The 20269-nt window shown below is 44.5% G+C and overlaps 1 protein-coding gene across 2 annotated transcripts in view; it reads right to left on the bottom strand.

The window, feature by feature from the left end:
- The window catches only part of ADPRS (ADP-ribosylserine hydrolase), a 111647-nt gene that overhangs the window by 61953 nt on the left and 29425 nt on the right, over positions 1-20269 (bottom strand). For both annotated transcript variants that reach the window (XM_063954477.1, XM_063954476.1), the window contains 2 exons: positions 10263-10356; positions 6356-6563 (listed from right to left, as the gene is read on the bottom strand). In XM_063954477.1, coding sequence (XP_063810547.1) covers positions 6356-6563; positions 10263-10356 — 302 coding nt within the window. The remainder of the gene's footprint in view (positions 1-6355; positions 6564-10262; positions 10357-20269) is intronic.

Here is a 20269-nt window from a genome sequence, read left to right as displayed (position 1 = left end):
CCGGCCACTGCAGCATCTATCTATCTATCTTATATATATATATATATATATATATATATATATATATATATATATATATATATATATATATATATATATATATATATATATATATATATTATCTCTATCTATATATATATATATATATATATATCTCTACATATATATATATATATATATCTCTACATATATCTCTACATATATCTCTATCTATATCTCTATCTCTATCTCTATCTATATCTATATATATATTAGATAGATATTCCAAACTTTAGTGTAGTAATTATTACTGTTGCCAAAGAAAGTAAAAAATAAAATCGGACCTAAACTTTCTTTCAGCTCAACATCTTTTACTTCCCCATACCTCCTACAAAAGGCTTGTCTACACTCCCCTTATGCAACCTATTGTAATCTGTCCAGTAAGGCTTTTGTTTACACAAAAAAACAACAACAGTGGCTGCGCTGTGTGTCAGTAGTTATGTGTAAAAGGAGAGCAAACGTGTAGTATGTAAATATATTGTTATTTAATGATGAAAATCACAGATAGAAAAAAAAATGACATTAAAACAAGTTACAGCACACCTATATCTGTCTCCGGTGATTACTAGCTAATTTAGCCGTATAATGAATAATGGCTATAGATGAAAAAAATTCATATTCCACAATTCATGAGGAAATGAGGAGAATTAAATATAGTGCAATTCCAAATGGTTATCTTTAAATCACCAGGTAAGTGATTGTGAGCATATAATACCTCTCCGAATGGGCTGGTAAAGATTAGCCGAGCGCCCCCGACTAAAAAGTCCTGCGTTGCCCAATGTACTGCACAGCGGAGAGGAGATGTGGATGCTGCCCGATAATCATCACCCGCCGCAGCGGAGAAGTGGACGGCAGCCTCCTATAGCAGTAGATAAAGTCACGTGATCGTGACGAAAACGAGTCAGGACCCCGCCTCTATGCACACCTGGTCCAGGTGATACACCTTCGTGCAATCCATATTGGTCTCACCACTGCCATCATTGACCGGCTCACCGCTATAGGAGGCTGCCGTCCACTTCTCCGCTGCGGCGGGTGATGATCATCGGGCAGCATCCACATCTCCTCTCCGCTGTGCAGTACATTGGGCAACGCAGGACTTTTTAGCCGAGGACGCTCGGCTAATCTTTACCAGCCCATTCGGAGAGGTATTATATGCTCACAATCACTTACCTGGTGACTTTTACAGATAACCATTTGGAATTGCACTACATTTAATTCTCCTCATTTCCTCATGAATTGTGGAATATGAACTTTCTCGTACGTCCTAGTGAATGCTGGGAAGTCCGTAAGGACCATGGGGAATAGCGGGCTCCGCAGGAGACTGGGCACTCTAAAAGAAAGATTAGGTACTATCTGGTGTGCACTGGCTCCTCCCTCTATGCCCCTCCTCCAGACCTCAGTTAGAATCTGTGCCCGGCCCGAGCTGGTTGCACACTACGGGCTCTCCTGAGCTCCTAGAAAAGAAAGTATCAGATGGCAGACACAGATGTCGACAAGGAGTCTGACTCCAGTGTCGACGAGGTTGAGACATATACACAATCCACTAGGGGCATCCGTTGCATGATTTCGGCAATGAAAAATGTGTTACACATTTCTGACATTAACCCAAGTACCACTAAAAAGGGGTTTTATGTTTGGGGAGAAAAAGCAGCCAGTGTTTTGTTCCCCCATCAGATGAATTGAATGAAGTGTGTGAAGAAGCGTGGGTTTCCCCTGATAAGAAACTGGTAATTTCTAAAAAGTTACTGATGGCGTACCCTTTCCCGCCAGAGGATAGGTCACGTTGGGAGATATCCCCTAGGGTGGATAAGGCGCTCACACGTTTGTCAAAAAAGGTGGCACTGCCGTCTCAGGATACGGCCACCTTGAAGGAGCCTGCTGATAGAAAGCAGGAGGAAATCCTGAAGTCTGTATATACACACACTCAGGTACTATACTGAGACCTGCAATTGCCTCAGCATGGAGGTGTAGTGCTGCTACAGCGTGGTCTGATACCCTGTCAGATAATATTGTTACCCTCGACAGGGATACTATTTTGCTAACCATAGAGCATATTAAAAGACGTCGTCTTATATATGAGGGATGCACAGAAGGATATTTGCCGGCTGGCATCCAGAATTAATGCAATGTCCATTTCTGCCAGGAGGGTATTATGGACCCGGCAGTGGACAGGTGATGCTGATTCTAATAGGCACATGGAGATTCTGCCTTATAAGGGTGAGGAATTGTTTGGGGATGGTCTCTCGGACCTCGTATCCACAGCAACAGCTGGGAAGTCAAATTTTTACCTCAGGTTCCCTCACAGCCTAAGAAAGCACCGTATTATTAGGTACAGTCCTTTCGGCCTCAGAAAAGCAAGCGGGTCCAAGGCGCTTCCTTTCTGCCAGAGGCAAGGGAAGAAGGAAAAAGGCTGCACCAGACAGCCAGTTCCCAGGATCAAAAATCTTCCCCCGCTTCCTCTAAGTCCACCGCATGACGCTGGGCTCCACAGGCTGAGCCAGGTGCGGTGGGGGCGCGTCTCCGGAACTTCAGCGACCAGTGGGCTCGCTCACAGATGGATCCCTGGGTTCTGCAAGTAGTATCACAGGGATACAAGCTGGAGTTCGAGGCGACTCCCCCTCGCCGTTACCTCAAATCAGCCTTGCCTGCTGCCCTCAGAGAAAGGGAGGTAGTACTGGCGGCAATTCACAAGCTGTATCTTCAGCAGGTGATAATCAAGGTACCCCTCCTTCAACAGGGACGGGGTTACTATTCCACAATGTTGTGGTACCGAAACCAGACGGTTCGGTGAAACCCATTCTAAATTTAAAATCCTTGAACATTTATATAAAAAAGTTCAAGTTCAAAGTACCTCAAGGTTATGGTACAGGACTGTCATTACCAATTCCAGACGTTGCCGTCTGGTCTGTCCACGGCACCGTGGGTATTTACCAAGGTAATGGCCGAAATGATGATGCTCCTCCGAAAGAAGGGAGTCATGATTATTCCGTACTTGGACGATCTCCTTATAAAAGGCGAGGTCCAAAGAGCAGTTGCTAGTCGGCGTGGCACTATCTCAGGAAGTGCTGCATCAGCACGGCTGGATTCTGAATATCCCAAAGTCGCAGCTGATTCCTGCGACGCGTCTGCTGTTCTTGGGCATGATTCTAGACAAAGAACAGAAGAAGATATTTCTCCCGGAGGAGAAGGCCCAGGAATTATCATCTCTGGTCAGAGACCTCCTGAAACCAAGCAGGTGTTGGTGCATCACTGCACGCGAGTCCTGGGAAAGATGGTAGCTTCTTACGAAGCAAGTCCCTTCGGCAGATTCCATGCAAGGATCTTCCAGTGGGATCTGTTGGACAAGTGGTCCGGATCGCATCTCCAGATGCATCGGTTAATCACCCTGTCCCCGAGGGCCAGGGTGTCTGCTGTGGTGGCTGCAGAGTGCTCATCTGCTCGAAGGCCGCAGATTCGGCATACAGGACTGGGTCCTGGTGACCACGGATGCAAGCCTCCGAGGTTGGGGGGCAGTCACCAAGGGAAGAAACTTCCAAGGACAATGGTCAAGTCAGGAAACTTCCCTACACAAATATTCTGGAACTAAGGGACATTTACAAACACCCTGAGTCAAGCAGAACCCCTGCTTCGAAACCAACCGGTTCTGATTCAGTCAGACAACATCACTGCGGTCGCCCATGTACACCGCCAGGGCGGCACAAGAAGCAGGGTGGCAATGGCAGAAGCCACAAGGATTCTTTGATGGCGGAGAATCACGTGATAGCACTGTCAGCAGTGTTCATTCTGGGAAGCAGACTTCCTCAGCAGGCACGACCTCCACCCGGGAGAGTGGGGACTTCATACAGAAGTCTTCAAAATGATTGTAAACCGTTGGGAAAGGCCACAGGTGGACATGATGACGTCCCGCCTCAACAAAAAGCTACAAGATATTGCGCCAGGTCAAGGGACCCTCAGGCGATAGCTGTGGACGCTATAGTGACACCGTGGGTGTACCAGTCGGTTTATGTGTTCCCTCCTCTTCCTCTCATACCCAAGGTACTGAGAATAATAAGAAGGAGAGGAGTAAGAACTATACTCATTGTTCCGGATTGGCCAAGAAGAGCTTGGTACCCAGAACTTCAAGAAATGATCTCAGAGGACCCTGGGCCTCTGCTGCTCAGACAGGACCTGCTACTGCAGGGGCCCTGTCTGTTCCAAGACTTACCGCGGCTGCGTTTGACGGCATGGCGGTTGAACACCGGATCCTAAAGGAAAAGGGCATTCCGGAGGAAGTCATTCCTACGCTGATTAAAGCTAGGAAGGATGTGACTGCAAAACATTATCACCGCATATGGCGGAAATATGTTGCTTGGTGTGAGGCCTGGAAGGCCCCAACGGAGGAATTTCAGCTGGGTCAATTTCTGCACTTCCTACAGTCAGGGGTGACTATGGGCCTAAAATTGGGTTCCATTAAGGTCCAGATTTTGGCTCTGTCGATTTTCTTCCAAAAAGAACTGGCTTCACTGCCTGAAGTTCAGACTTTTGTTAAAGGAGTGCTGCATATTCAACCCCCTTTTGTGCCTCCAGTGGCACCTTGGGATCTCAACGTGGTGTTGGATTTCCTAAAGTCGCAGTGGTTGAGCCACTTAAAACCGTGGAGCAAAAATATCTCACGTGGAAAGTGGTCATGCTGTTGGCCTTGGCTTCGGCCAGGCGTGTATCAGAATTGGCGGTTTTGTCATGTAAAAGCCCTTTTCTGATTTTTCATATGGATAGGGCGGAATTGAGGACTCGTTCCCAATTTCTTCCTAAGGTGGTATCAGCGTTTCATTTGAACCAACCTATTGTGGTGCCTGCGGCTACTCGGGACTTGGAGGATTCCAAGTTGCTGGACGTAGTCAGGGCCCTGAAAATCTATGTTTCCAGGATGGCTAGAGTCAGGAAAACTGACTCGCTATTTATCCTGTATGCACCCGACAAGCTGGGTGCTCCTGCTTCAAAGCAGACTATTGCTCGCTGGATCTATAGCACGATTCAACTTGCACATTCTGCGGCTGGACTTCCGCATCCTATATCAGTAAAAGCCCATTCCACAAGGAAGGTGGACTCTTCTTGGGCGGCTGCCCGAGGGGTCTCGGCTTTACAGCTTTGCCGAGCTGCTACTTGGTCGGGTTCAAACAAATTTGCTAAATTCTACAAGTTTGATACCCTGGCTGAGGAGGACCTTGAGTTTGCTCATTCGGTGCTGCAGAGTCATCCGCACTCTCCCGCCCGTTTGGGAGCTTTGGTATAATCCCCATGGTCCTTACGGAGTTCCCAGCATCCACTAGGACGTCAGAGAAAATAAGAATTTACTCACCGGTAATTCTATTTCTCGTAGTCCGTAGTGGATGCTGGGCGCCCATCCCAAGTGCGGATTGTCTGCAATACTTGTATATAGTTATTGCCTAACTAAAGGGTTATTGTTATGAGCCATCTTTTCGTGAGGCTCAGTTGTTATTCATACTGTTAACTGGGTATAGTATCACGAGTTGTACGGTGTGATTGGTGTGGCTGGTATGAGTCTTACCCGGGATTCCAAATCCTTTCCTTATTGTGTCAGCTCTTCCGGGCACAGTTTCCCTAACTGAGGTCTGAAGGAGGGGCATAGAGAGAGGAGCCAGTGCACACCAGATAGTACCAAATCTTTCTTTTAGAGTGCCCAGTCTCCTGCGGAGCCCGCTATTCCCCATGGTCCTTATGGAGTTCCCAGCATCCACTACGGACTACGAGAAATAGAATTACCGGTGAGTAAATTCTTATTTTTTTCATCTATAGCCATTATTCATTATACGGCTAAATTAGCTAGTAATCACCGGAGACAGATATAGGTGTGCTGTAACTTGTTTTAATGTCATTTTTTTTTCTATCTGTGATTTTCATCATTAACAATATATTTACATACTACACGTTTGCTCTCCTTTTACACATAACTACTGACACACCGCGCAGCCACTGTTGTTTTTTTAGTCCGTCAATCCATTCTCTCACATAGTAGTCATGGCAAGCGAAGTGTCTAAGGAGTTTTACATTTTTATTTTTTCATTTATTTAATTTAATTTACACTGGTGAGGCGCTGTATAAGTAGTTTTTTTGTTCTGGTTCATCTTTTGTTTACACAACTCTACAGAGACTGCATTTACAAAGCTGGTTGATGAGTTGATCTCTGCTGCACTGGATATTGTCGTCCACTCAACCGAACACACTCAGCTCATGAAAATATGTAATGATGGGACTACTCTGCGGCATCATATAATATCATTCATAGTAGAGAAGGTAAATTATTATAATATATAACCTTTATAATATCCTGAACATTGGGGAATGCCAATGGAATGCCGACTACTCGCATGGCTGCTCCATTACCATAGGATCCCTTCCCATTAAACTGCTCCTTAGCTGGTGTAAACACATTACAGTACTCTCCACTCTGAAGCTTTTCAAACACATTAATTACTCCCATGCCATACCCACGATCCGGATCACTGAAGTATTCACTGGTAAACCTGAAATTATGAAAGAAAAAAAAAAGAAAAAAGAAAAATTTATGTATATGAATTGTAAATATCATAAATAATAAAAGGATAGGCTGTTCCTCACCTGTTATGTACGCAAGCAGCCACTAGAGGCCGCCACACAGACCAAATGACTGATAGCTGAAAGTGAAAGGGATACTGCAGGGAGATGTTACAACCTCCTACCCTGCTTCTGGTAATATTAATAATATTGATCTGATGGTTTCACACTTGCTGCATAGGGAGAGAGGGGGCTGGGAAAAGAGAGAGTGGGGTTAGGGGTAGATAGGGACTGGAAAGAAAGATTTTTTTCAATATAGTCACCTCTGTGGTACTGCTGCCGGCGGCCACTGGAGGGTGTGCAACGGAGCTCCATTCAAGACACGGAAACACACACACCCTATGTACACTGCACTCCCCACCATATACGGCTCCTATATACACTGCACACCCATCCTCTTCCATATTCTGCACCCCCCACCATATACTGCACTCCCATATCCCTCAATAAAGGGCCCCCTACAGACAGGGCACCCCCCTCCTCCATATATTGCTCCAGGCATATACCATAGCAGGAAGGAGTTAGACCCTGTGTGTGGTGGGCAGGGTCTTGCCCCTCCCACACCCCACCCAGGGCATGCACAGACCCTCCGGCCAGCTGCTGGTGTCCTCTACCCGCAGACTTGCCCGTAGCTGTGCAGGGACTGGTGAGCTTACACGTGCTAGTACTGGTGTATATAGTGCAGTACCATTATAGCCTGCGATAACAGATATACCATATAATTATATATATATATTATATATATATATATATATATATATATATATATATATATATATATATATATATATATATATATATATATATATATATATATACATATAATTATATATATATATATATATATATATATATATATATATATATATATATATATATATATACACACGCACAAATATAAAACCACATCACTCGCCACCCCAGGAGCGGGGTGCAATGTTTGCACTCATGGGGTGGGGTGCATGTACCCCATGGCCACCTACTTAAATATATACAAACAGAAAATTCAGTACTCACCATAGCAAACTCACTTATCCTCACAACATCAATAAATAAATGAATTGGCCAATGTACGGAAGCCTGCAAACCGCTCGCCAAGGTACCCCACCTTCTTGCAGGTCCTACACTATCACAGGGTCTTAAAAAGGAGGACCTGCAAGAAGGTGGGGTACATTGGCGAGCGGTTTGCATGCTTGTAGAGTTGTAGTCCACGTGGATCGTTAAGTATGAAAAGGTTCAAAAAAAAAAGGGAAAAAAAATCGTGAAAAACTCATGTCAACCTTTTGACCTGTCGACCTACTTACTGTCGACCAATAGTGGTCGACCCAGATAAAGTCGACCTAGAGACCAGATTCCATCTTAATGAATATCAACTTTATTTGCAACCTAAAATCATTATCATGATTACAAGCAAGACTTTAGGACTTTACTTCAATTGTACTATACTTAATTTACCATATTGGAGTATATGTAATAGGGTCCTAGTTTGCCGGCGTTGCGAAATGTCGGACATTTTTATAAAGCGCCAATCATATACAAGACATAGTTTTGTTTAAATTAATGTTTATAAAATAAAATAAAAGTATTTTCTAAAATAAACTAGTGTTGGATAGGTTTTAAATAGATGTTATGAACCCGTTTTGATTTACAAAAAAAACCCTGACAATTTCTGAGCGGTTTTTAGAAAAATGGATTAGCCAGTTAAATGGTTTAGAGCAGGCATTCCCAACCGCGGTCCTCAAGGCACACCAACAGTGCAGGTTTTAGTGATATCCAGGCTTCAGCACAGATGGTTAACTCAAAATAACTGAGGTACTAATTCAGTCACCTGTGTTCAAGCCTGGAGATCACTAAAACCAGGACTGTTAGTGTGCCTTGAGGACCGAGGTTGGGAATGCCTGGTTTAGAGGATCAGAATAAAGAAGATGCCATGCACATTACTTTTAATAGCAATAGGAATAACCAAAGTATAGTTATAGTATCAGAGGCTCAGTATACCTAATGAGGAAGGAAGAACTAATCAATTCAGAGCAGCTATGCAAGTGGAGTTACAGTACTTTCTGTGCAAATTATGCTTTAAAATACCACTATCAGGTTGAGAAGCATCAGAAGCGCACAGCCATAGCTACTGTGAAAGCAATATTCTGGTTTGTAGCCGATGGGATTGTGAATGAAGTGATTTACCTCTAGCGCATATCTCTGGATATGAGGAACACCACACACAGAAACACACCGACTACAGGTTGAGGATCCCTTATCCAAAATGCTTGGGACCAGAAGTATTTTGGATATCGTATTTTTCTGTAATTTGGAATAACTGCATGCCATAATGAGATATCATGGTGATGGGACCCTAGTCTAAGCACAGAATGCATTTATGTTTCATATGCACCTTATACACACAGCCTGAAGGTCATTTAATACAATACTTTTAATAACTTTGTGTATTAAACAAAGTTTGTGTACATTGAGCCATCAGAAAACAAAGGTTTCACTATCTCACTTTCACTCAAAAAATTCCATATTTCGGAATATTCCATACTTCGGAATATTTGGATATGGGATACTCAACCTGTATCAGTAATTGGATTCCTGAGTAGATGGCTACCAGTCTAAAGTGGGAATCCACATATTTTCTCACCTGCACCAGTAAAAGTGCAGGCCGTTTTCAACGATTTTGAGGAATTTTTCATCAATGCCTTTTCACTAAAAAAAAAAAAGTGAAAAGGCATTGGCGAAAATGCCTTAAAAACGGGTGAAAACAGCCCGCAATTGAATACACAGCGGGGTGAATTCAATAGCTCAGAAATGATCAGAGCTAATTGAATACCCCCCTAAGGATCTCATTGACATAATACAAAATGGCCGCCCAGCAGTTATATCAAGTCAGTGACATCCAGATTGCTACTCTCTGTATGTGATTATCCGAGCTGTGGGGTACATGGGGATGTATTCATCTCTATTTAGCTTGGACACTGTTACAAGAGGTGCTTTCTTGACTCCTTATTTATGCCTCTACATTTATGAAACACAGTCACACAATTCATAGACACTATTCTAGTCTGGAGATTTCAGCGGCTTCTTCCTGTGTGCCCCTTAGTGGGTTTGGCTAAATAAAGTTTTCAAAGGTGTATGCAGTATTGCAATGCATATATAGGCCATATGTGCTTATCATGCACTCGTTTCAGGAGTTATGATTGTTATTATATTAGAAATATCACTGAGAGACAAACATCAGAATAGTCATTAACGTTGCTAGTCCCCATGTTAGATAAAGACTCCTTTTAATCATACTGTAGGTCAGAGTATAATTAGGATACGGTCTACAAATAGCCATTTTTTCTGTTTCCCTTTTTAGTAGAATTCATGGGAATGGTAATATGTAGACACTTACAGCTCACACTACTAAGTATTACCATTGATTAATAGGCCCTGCATTTTCCACGAATTGCAGTTCTATTGTATACCAACCTAATACAGCGAAAGCAGACAAGGATCGACTCCCTAAAGAGAAGTTACACAACAGCTACTGTACATACACAGTCAAGAAAAGACACACTTAGTGTAAACGCTGTAGGCCACAATGTAAATCTGTGAGGCATGTGAATAGCATTTATTAACTGTTGTACCTTTGAGCAAGATCCTTTTCATTAAACGTATGAGTCTCCAACAAGGACCGCACCACTGATCTTGCCATTGCTGTGTCGTCTGTGTACGTCATAACTTTCAACCACAAAAAAAAAAGAAAAAAAAATAGTCACCTTTTATTTCAGTGGATCTTATGTTTTAACAATTTATATTTTAAAACAGTATATTAGTCAATATTAGAAGTGTTCTTCCCGGGTCAGGTGCAGTGTAAACGGGTTGACGGGTCAATGCGACCAGGCATCCGTTCACAGCAGAGGTGGCATGGAGATGATCTGATCTCCAAGCGCCGCCTCCGCCCTAGATGGCAACCCGATCCGGAAGCAGGCCTGTGAGGGTCCAATGCCGAGTCGCACCCGGGAAGGTCCCGTTTCTTATTCCTGGGCGCGACCCAGCATTGCCACGTCAATGGGGTATAACATATAAAGTTACAAAACACACTGAAATATCAAGTAACAATTCCGATTTTAGAAACAAAACAAATACACCCAGGACACTAAATTTAGATCATTTTGGATAGAAACAAATTATTTTGAATTTAATATGCTGTAAATGAGTTTTGACCACAATCAACCTGGCAGTTTAAGGAAAAATACAAAGTAAAAGGGGAGGTGTAATAGAGGCACAGCATCTATCACTCACATATCACCTTGAAATACACTAAACCGGGCTGGGCTAACCTGTGGCTCTCCAGCTGTTGTGAAACAACACATCCCAGCATGCCCTGCCACAATTTTAGCATTCCCTAATAGCAAAACTGTGTCAGGGCATGCTGGGAATTGTAGTTTCACAACAGCTGGAGTGCAACAGGTTGGTCAAGCCTGCACTAAACGATCTTGTTTCAATTTGAGGCGAGTGCATGATAGCACTGCTATGGATCTCTTTAGTAGGTAGATGTATGGAGTCTTAGGGCCTGATTCTGATTTGCATGCATTGCAGATACTGTATTAACAAAGCCAATCAATTATCAGAAGACTGCCATCTGCAGTGAGGCTTTATTCTCAGAGTGATTGACACAGTCAGAGACCATTTGGGGAAGGTAACGGGAAGTGGCCGCAAAAACGCAGGCCTGTCACGACTGTTTTTGGACATGACTCTGCGATGGGGCACGCAAAAAACATGGAACCAGCATTGCAGCTCTTATGCCAGTTTGCAAGATTATAAACTCATTTGGGGGAGTTGACTGTCCTTGGATTTGCGCCAATGTTGCGAATGTGCAAGCGGTTGCTGAGATTTTGCAATCGCTCCGGTGGGCATCTCTATTAATTTCTGAGCGGCTACTTCACTTTTGTCAAGTCCACAGCCAGGAAAATCACAGCTGCGTAGGATTTAGCATACAATTGAAATCAGGCCCTTAGTTTACTTGGCACACTGGGTTTGGGTGCCCAAAACCCAACTTTGGGCAAATATCTGCTTGCCACCTCAGGAGTATGCAGGCAGGAATAATGGCACCTATGGCACTCTCTTGCCTCGACACAAACAACTGAATAGCTGCGGCCATGAAAAAAACAACCAAATTTACCCATAAAGGTTAAACTTTGTCCACATGTGAATTTTGTCGCTGACTAATCAGTCTTGTGTGAGGACCAATAGGAGGAATATTTCTCTACTCACTCCAAAGTCAGTGAGTGTACTGTCCATGCAAGTTGTGGCATGTGTGTAATTGTAATGTAAATGAGATTACAAATAGTCCTTTGCACAGTATTTGTCTGCGTTTGAACATCATACTGATGCTCTGACATCGATTGAACTACTGTATTTCTGAATAAAACATTTTTGAACCCATGCATTGAATGGCCATTGTTTGTGTGTGTAGCTCACTGACTTTGCAATGAAAACCGAATATTCCTGCTTTTACTTCTATCTTGTAGTTCTATCACAAGACCAGGGGCATAGCTAGAACTTTGTGGGGCCCATTTATTTCCCCCGGTAACTACCCAAGTCCTTTGCCCACCTGCTCACCCCCATATTCAAAGAACAATCAAATAGAAGTGATACCCAAAAGACGGCCCTGTGTTTGGAACAACAGAACTGTCAACTCTCGCTTTGTGACCCCCATACCCAGAGCTCCTGCACCTAACATAAAGAAAACTGAAGTCCCTCTGGTATGCCCAATCAGGTCAGTCCTTTGTAATGCCAGATCTATAAGAAACAAGACTGCAACAATTGCTGACCTTATTGAATCTGCAGATCTAGCCTGTATTACAGAGACCTGGCTAGATGAAAATGCAGCACCTATATTGGAGGCTGCAGTACCAACAAACTACTCTGTCATCCACAACCCAAGACTGGACCGCAGGGGTGGCGGGGTGGCTATCTGCTTCAAAAAATAATTTAAACCCTATTGAAATTACTCGCTCATTCGAGTGCATTGCTGACCGGAGTTCGACAGGATTAGAGTTCAGAGTACTTCTCATTTACCGGCCACCTGGAGATGGAAAGATATTTCTACAAGAAATTGCAGACACTGTTGCTGGCCTGGTTCTGGAACATCAAAGATGGCTCATCCTCGGGGATTTCAATGCATGGGTGGATGATGAGCTCTCACGCCTTGGCCAAGACCTCCTGTGTACAATGAATGGTCTGGGCTTCACACAGGTCATTCCTTCTGCCACACATAAAAGTGGTCACACTCTCGACCTTGTCTTTCAGATTGGATTAGAAGTCACTGACCTAATAATAAACCCAGTCATCTGGTCAGACCACTACTCCCTTTGGTTCTCAGTTGCAACCCCTCAAATAAGATCTCTGCCCGTGGAGTTGACCAGGTATCGTCCAAGGAGGGGTATGACTCTCCAGGCTCTTGCAGCAAATCTGGATCTCTCTCCTATACTGGGTGCCTGTGAAGATCCCTGTACCCTAGTCCGTTATTATAATAGGGATGTTATGGCTGCAATTGATATTATCGACCCTGTGCGAATAAGACCTTGTAAACCACAATGTCAAGCTCCATGGTTCGACAACAGTGTTAGTGAGCTCATGAAAAGGGGGTGTAGACTGGAAAGACGATGGAGAAAGACTAACCTAGTGGATGACAAAATAAAACTAATAAAGCATAACGAAGAATATCAGTCGACAATCACTCGTAAGAAATCACAGTTCCTGTCAAATGAGATCACAGCAGCAAACAATAGGCCAGCTCAACTTTTCTGCACAGTGGAGATGCTTTACAAGCCAGCATGCCTGCAGACTGATGAAACCCTCTCCCAGGCAAGATGCAACGAGTTTGCAAACTTCTTTGCAGATAAAATATCCACCATCCGGGCTGGAATCTCCACAGTGCCATCAAAGGAGTGCCAAACTACAAAGACTGCCAATATAAGCTACCTGCCTTCATGGACCAGCTTTGACCCAGTGGATGTAAAGGACACTGCTGAAATTGCTCGGATTTTTCGTCCCACCACCTGTGATCTGGACCCGGCCTCAACCAAGCTTCTAATAGGTTGTATGGATATAATTGGTCCTGTCTTTGCAAAAAAATTTCAATGCTCTTTGCAGACAGGCATTTTTCCTGGACCCCTAAAGGAAGCAATTGTTAGACCACTTCTTAAAAAACCTAATTTAGATCCCGACTGCATGACCAACTACAGACCGGTATCAAACCTTCCTTTCCTAGGAAAGGTTATTGAGAAAGTGGTTGCAAATCAACTGGAAACCCGCCTGACAACCCATGATATTTATGGTCCATTTCAATCAGGATTCAGGAGAAGACATAGCACTGAAACAGCCCTGGTGTGTGTGTTAAATGATCTTCTGATGGCAAGAGACAGATGTGACTGTTCAATATTAATCCTTCTGGATCTCTCGGCAGCATTTGATACCGTGGACCATGGGCTTCTGATTGAGCGACTGATACATTTCTGTGGTCTGGATGGCACAGTCCTAAGCTGGTTCAAATCATTTCTCACAGGCAGGTCAAAGAGAGTATCGTCTGGATTATACTCATCACCACCAGTGCCATTGCCATGTGGTGTCCCACAAGGTTCTATACTATCCCCCATGCTTTTTGCAATATACATGCTCCCATTGGGCGAAATAATCAGGTGCCATGGCCTGGTCTACCACTGCTATGCAGATGATACACAACTGTACTTGTCATTTGGTCTGGGCACTGATAACCCAATAGCAACCCTAAATGGCTGTCTAGCTGAACTACTGGAGTGGATGAGCGCCAGTTGGCTGCGACTGAACCCGGATAAAACAGAGGTCCTTATGATACGACCGCAACATCAAAGGACAAGACTGCAGCATAGCCAACCAACTGCACTTACACTCGGGGATTCAGAATTACAGACCAGTGATCGTGTGCGGAATCTTGGCGCTGTCCTGGATGGTAGCTTGACACTTAAACATCAGATATCAGCCACAATCAAATCCTCATTCTTTCACCTGAGGAACATAGCCAGAATCAAGCACTTAATTCCCTCAGATGATATGCCAAAAGTCATACATGCATTTGTATCATCTCGATTAGACTACTGTAAAGCCCTCTACCTTGGTCTCCCAGCAAAAGAATTGCAACGCTTACAGCTGGTGCAAAACACAGCTGCCAGGCTGTTAACCAACCAGCCCCGTTCTAGCCACATAACACCCATCCTCTACTCCCTTCACTGGCTGCCTGTAAGATGGCGAATCATCTTCAAGATAGGCTTACTGAGTTTCAAAGCATTACATGACCAGGGCCCAAGGTACCTGTAACAGCTTCTGACCCCATATTGCCCCACTCGATTACTGCGATCTGTAGATGGACTTTTAGCAGTACCTAGAATCTACCGTAATTCATCTGGGGGTCGAGCTTTTAGTCATGCGGCTCCAACTCTATGGAACTCACTTCCCCGCACAGTGCGAGAGGCCCAAACTATAGAATCCTTCAAAAGTAGACTCAAGACGTTCCTGTTTACTCAAGCATTTCCATAATGTCCCTTTTAGTATCTTCATGCTTCTGTATTTTATGAAAATGTACTTCATTATTTTCTGTACTATATTATGCTATGTATCTGTTAAACGCCTTGAGTCCTATTGGAGAAAGAGCGCTATATAAATAAAATAATAATTATTATTATTATTATTATTATTATTATTATTATTATTATTATTATTATTATTATTATTGCAACATTTTGAAGGTGCCCCTGTCCCAATGTTTCTAGAGAGACACCTCTGCAGCTGTTTTTAATTGTATGTCCTATAATAGTATCCTAGTTCACGGTATGCCCCATAGTAGTGCCCTAGTTCATGTTATACCCCATAGTAGTGCCCTAGTTCATGTTATACCCCATTGTAGTGCCCTAGTTCATGTTATACCCCATAGTAGGGCCTTAGTTAATGTTATGCCTAATAGTAGTGCCCTAGTTCACATAGAAGGATATGTACTAAGCAGTCAAAAGAGCGGAGAAGTGAGCCAGTGAAGAAGTTGCCGATGGCAACCGATCAGCATTAAAGTAACACTTACAAGTTGCATACTTTAAAATTATACAGAGCAGCTGATTGGTTGCCATGGGCTACTTCTCCACTGGCTCATTTCTCTACACTTATCACTGCTTAGTACATTTCCCCCTTAGGTCACATTGTAGGGCAGCTAGTACACATTTTGCCACACAGTACCCTCAATCACATAATGACATGCAGTGTCCCCATTTCATATTATGCCACACTATAGGGCCTCCACTTGATACTGTGCCACATAACTGTGCACAGTTCATATTATGTAACACTATAATGCCTTCCAATTCATATTATGCCACATTATAATGCCTCTACTTCATATTATGCCACACTATAGTGTCTCCACTTCATATTGTGCCACATTGCAGTGGCACCAGTTCATATTACTGTATGTAACATTATAATGCTCTCCAGTTAATTTTATATAACAATACAATGAGCAGGTCCAGGGGCATACCTAGATATATTGCACGTGCCAAAGAAAGTCTGTAAGGGGCCCTGCTGTATGTACCACCCAAAATTTTTTTTAAATGTATATAACGTGCAACTTTGACAGGGAAGGTGGGCCCCTTTCAGCTCTGGGCCCCATACAGCTGCACTCTCTGCACCTATGGTAGCTACGCCCTTGCACAAGACTAATTATTAATCGGTCAACTAAATAATTTATGCTTGGACAAAGATTAATATTTAGATATGAATGTTATGAAGGTTTTGTATTTCAAATACTTTTTTCATAAATCCAGGGGGTTCTGTTAATGTTCAGATCTATGGAATGTAAGACTGTAGTAACCACACATCTAGTACACCCCCAATTGCCTCAACACACAGTGAGCTAAAGTGCACTCAACTTACAGCCCAACCATAAGTCAAGCCCTATATGCATGATACGTGCTGAGGAAGAGACATATTAAAATGCAGTCATTTGCTCCAAACAATGCAAGACATTTTCCTAAAACACATTTAAAGCAAGACAAGTGCACATATACATCCAATAAGAGCAAGTGTACTGTAAATGTTCCTTAATACAGTGCACATTAGCTACATATATAGAACAAAAAATAAGATTTTACTTACCGGTAAATCTATTTCTCGTAGTCCGTCGTGGATGCTGGGGACTCCGTAAGGACCATGGGGAATAGACGGGCTCCGCAGGAGACATGGGCACTTTAAGAAAGAATTTAGATTCTGGTGTGCTCTGGCTCCTCCCTCTATGTCCCTCCTCCAGACCTCAGTTAGAGAAACTGTGCCCGGAAGAGCTGACAGTACAAGGAACGGATTTTGGTAATCCAGGGCAAGATTCATACCAGCCACACCAATCACACCGTGTAACTTGAGATAAACATACCCAGTCAACAGTATGAACAACAACAGAGCAACAGGTCCAACCCCGATGCAACCATAACATAACCCTTATTGAAGCAATAACTATATACAAGCATTGCAGAAGAAGTCCGCACTTGGGACGGGCGCCCAGCATCCACTACGGACTACGAGAAATAGATTTACCGGTAAGTAAAATCTTATTTTCTCTAACGTCCTAGTGGATGCTGGGGACTCCGTAAGGACCATGGGGATTATACCAAAGCTCCCAAACGGGCGGGATAGTGCGGATGACTCTGCAGCACCGATTGAGCAAACACAAGGTCCTCCTCAGCCAGGGCATCAAACTTGTAGAACTTTGCAAAAGTGTTTGAACCTGACCAAGTAGCCGCTCGGCAAAGCTGTAATGCCGAGACCCCTCGGGCAGCCGCCCAAGAAGAGCCCACCTTCCTAGTGGAATGGGCCTTAACTGATTTTGGCAGCGGCAATCCAGCCGCAGAATGAGCCTGCTGAATCGTATTACAGATCCAGCGAGCAATAGTTTGCTTTGAAGCAGGAGCACCAAGCTTGTTCGAAGCATACAGGATAAACAAAGACTCTGTTTTCCTGACTCTAGCCGTTCTGGCTACATAAACCTTCAAAGCCCTGACCACATCAAGCAACTCGGAATCCTCCAAGTCAGTAGTAGCCACAGGCACCTAAATAGGTTGGTTTATATGAAAGGATGAAACCACTTTCGGCAGAAATTGTGGACGGATCCACAATTCTGCTCTATCCGCATGGAAAACCAGATAGGGGCTTTTATGTGACAAAGCCGCCAACTCTGACACACGCCTAGCCGAAGCCAAGGCTAATAGCATGACCACCTTCCACGTGAGATATTTCAACTCCACCGTTTTGAGTGGTTCAAACCAGTGGGATTTCAGGAAACTGAACACCACGTTAAGATCCCAAGGTGCCACTGGAGGCACAAAAGGGGGCTGAATATGCAGCACTCCCTTTACAAACGTCTGAACGTCAGGTAGAGAAGTCAACTCCTTTTGAAAGAAAATGGATAGGGACGAAATCTGGACCTTAATGGAACCCAATTTTAGGCCCAAATTGACTCCTGACTGTAGGAAGTGAAGGAAACGGCCCAGCTGGAATTCCTCCGTAGGGGCATTCCAGGCCTCACACCAAGCAACATATTTTCGCCATATACGGTGATAATATTGAGCTGTCACGTCCTTCCTAGCCTTTATCAGCGTAGGAATTACCTCCTCCGGAATGCCTTTCTCCACTAGGATCCGGCGTTCAACCGCCATGCCGTCAAACGCAGCCGCGGTAAGTCTTGGAACACACAGGGCCCCTGTTGCAACCAGTCCTGTCTTAGAGGAAGAGGCCATGGTTCCTCTGTGAGCATTTCTTGCAGATCTGGATACCAAGTCCTTCGTGGCCAATCTGGAACAATTCGTATCGTTCTCACTCCTCTTTTTCTTATTATTCTCAGCACCTTGGGTATGAGAGGAAGAGGAGGAAATACATAGACCGACTGGAATACCCACAGTGTCACCAGGGCGTCTACAGCTATCGCCTGAGGGTCTCTTGACCTGGCGCAATACCTCTGTAGTTTTTTGTTGAGGCGGGATGCCATCATGTCCACCTGTGGCCGTTCCCACCGACATGCAGTCTGTGCGAAGACTTCCTGATGAAGTCCCCACTCTCCCGGGTGGCGGTCGTGTCCCGGGATGAATACTGCTGACAGTGCGCTTACGTGATTTTCCGCCCAGCGAAGAATTCTAGCGGCTTCCGCCATAGCTTCCCTGTTCCTTGTGCCGCCTTGTCGGTTTACATGAGCCACTGCGGTGATGGTGTCTGACTGAATCAGAACCGGTTGGTCGCGAAGCATGGTCTCCGCTTGACGTAGGGCGTTGTATACGGCCCTTAGTTCCAGGATGTTGATGTGAAGGCAAGTCTCCTGACTTGACCACAGACCTTGGAAATTTCTTCCCTGTGTGACTGCTTCCCACCCTCGGAGGCTTGCATCCGTGGTCACCAGGACCCAGTCCTGAATGCTGAATCTGCGGCCCTCGAGAAGGTGAGCACTCTGCAGCCACCACAGGAGAGACACCCTGGCCCTGGGGGATAGGGTGATTAACCGATGCATCTGAAGATGTGATCCGGACCACTTGTCCAGTAAGTCCCATTGAAAGGTCCTCGCATGGAACCTGCCGAAGGGAATGGCCTCGTATGATGCCACCATCCTTCCCAGGACTCGAGTGCAGTGATGCACTGACACCTGTTTTGGTTTTAATAGGTTCCTGACCAGTGTCATGAGCTCCTGAGCTCTCTCTATCGGGAGATAAACCCTTTTCTGGTCTGTGTCTAGAATCATGCCTAGGAAAGGCTCGTAGGAACCAACTGCGACTTTGGAATATTTAGAATCCAGCCGTGTTGCCGTTACACTTCCAGAGAAAGTGCTACGCTGATCAGCAACTGCTCTCTTGATCCCGCTTTTATGAGGAGATCGTCCAAGTATGGGATAATTGCGACCCCTTGCTTCCGCAGGAGTACCATAATTTCCGCCATTACCTTGGTAAATATTCTCGGTGCCGTGGAGAGACCAAACGGCAACGTCTGAAATTGGTAATGACAATCCTGTACCACAAATCTGAGGTACGCCTGATGAGGTGGATAAATGGGGACATGAAGGTATGCATCCTTTATGTCCAGAGACACCATAAAATCCCCCCCTTCCAGGCTTGCGACGACCGCTCTCAGCGATTCCATCTTGAACTTGAACCTTTTCAGTTATATGTTCAGGGATTTTAAATTCAATATGGGTCTGACCGAACCGTCCAGTTTCAGGACTACAACATGGTCGAATAATAACCCCCTCCTTGTTGAAGGAGGGGAACCTTGACCACCACCTGTTGAAGATACAATTTGTGAATTGCAGTTAACACTATTTCCCTCTCGTGGGGGGAAGCCGGCAGGGCCGTCGGTGAGGGGGCATCTCCTCGAAGTCCAGCTTGTATCCCTGAGACACAATATCTATTGCCCAGGGATCCAGCAGGGAGTGAACCCACTTGTGGCTGAAATTTCGAAGGCGTGCCCCCACCGGGCCTAGCTCCGCCTGCAGAGCCCCAGCGACATGCGGTGGATTTTGTAGAGGCCGGGGAGGACTTCTGTTCCTGGGAACTAGCTGTGTTGTGCAGCTTCTTTCCTCTGCCCCTACCTCTGGCAA

This window comes from Pseudophryne corroboree, chromosome 2 (assembly GCF_028390025.1).
Source record: "Pseudophryne corroboree isolate aPseCor3 chromosome 2, aPseCor3.hap2, whole genome shotgun sequence".
NCBI lineage: Eukaryota > Metazoa > Chordata > Amphibia > Anura > Myobatrachidae > Pseudophryne > Pseudophryne corroboree.
The sequence above is the reverse complement of the archived record's forward strand: the minus strand, read 5'-3'. Positions and strand labels throughout refer to the sequence as shown.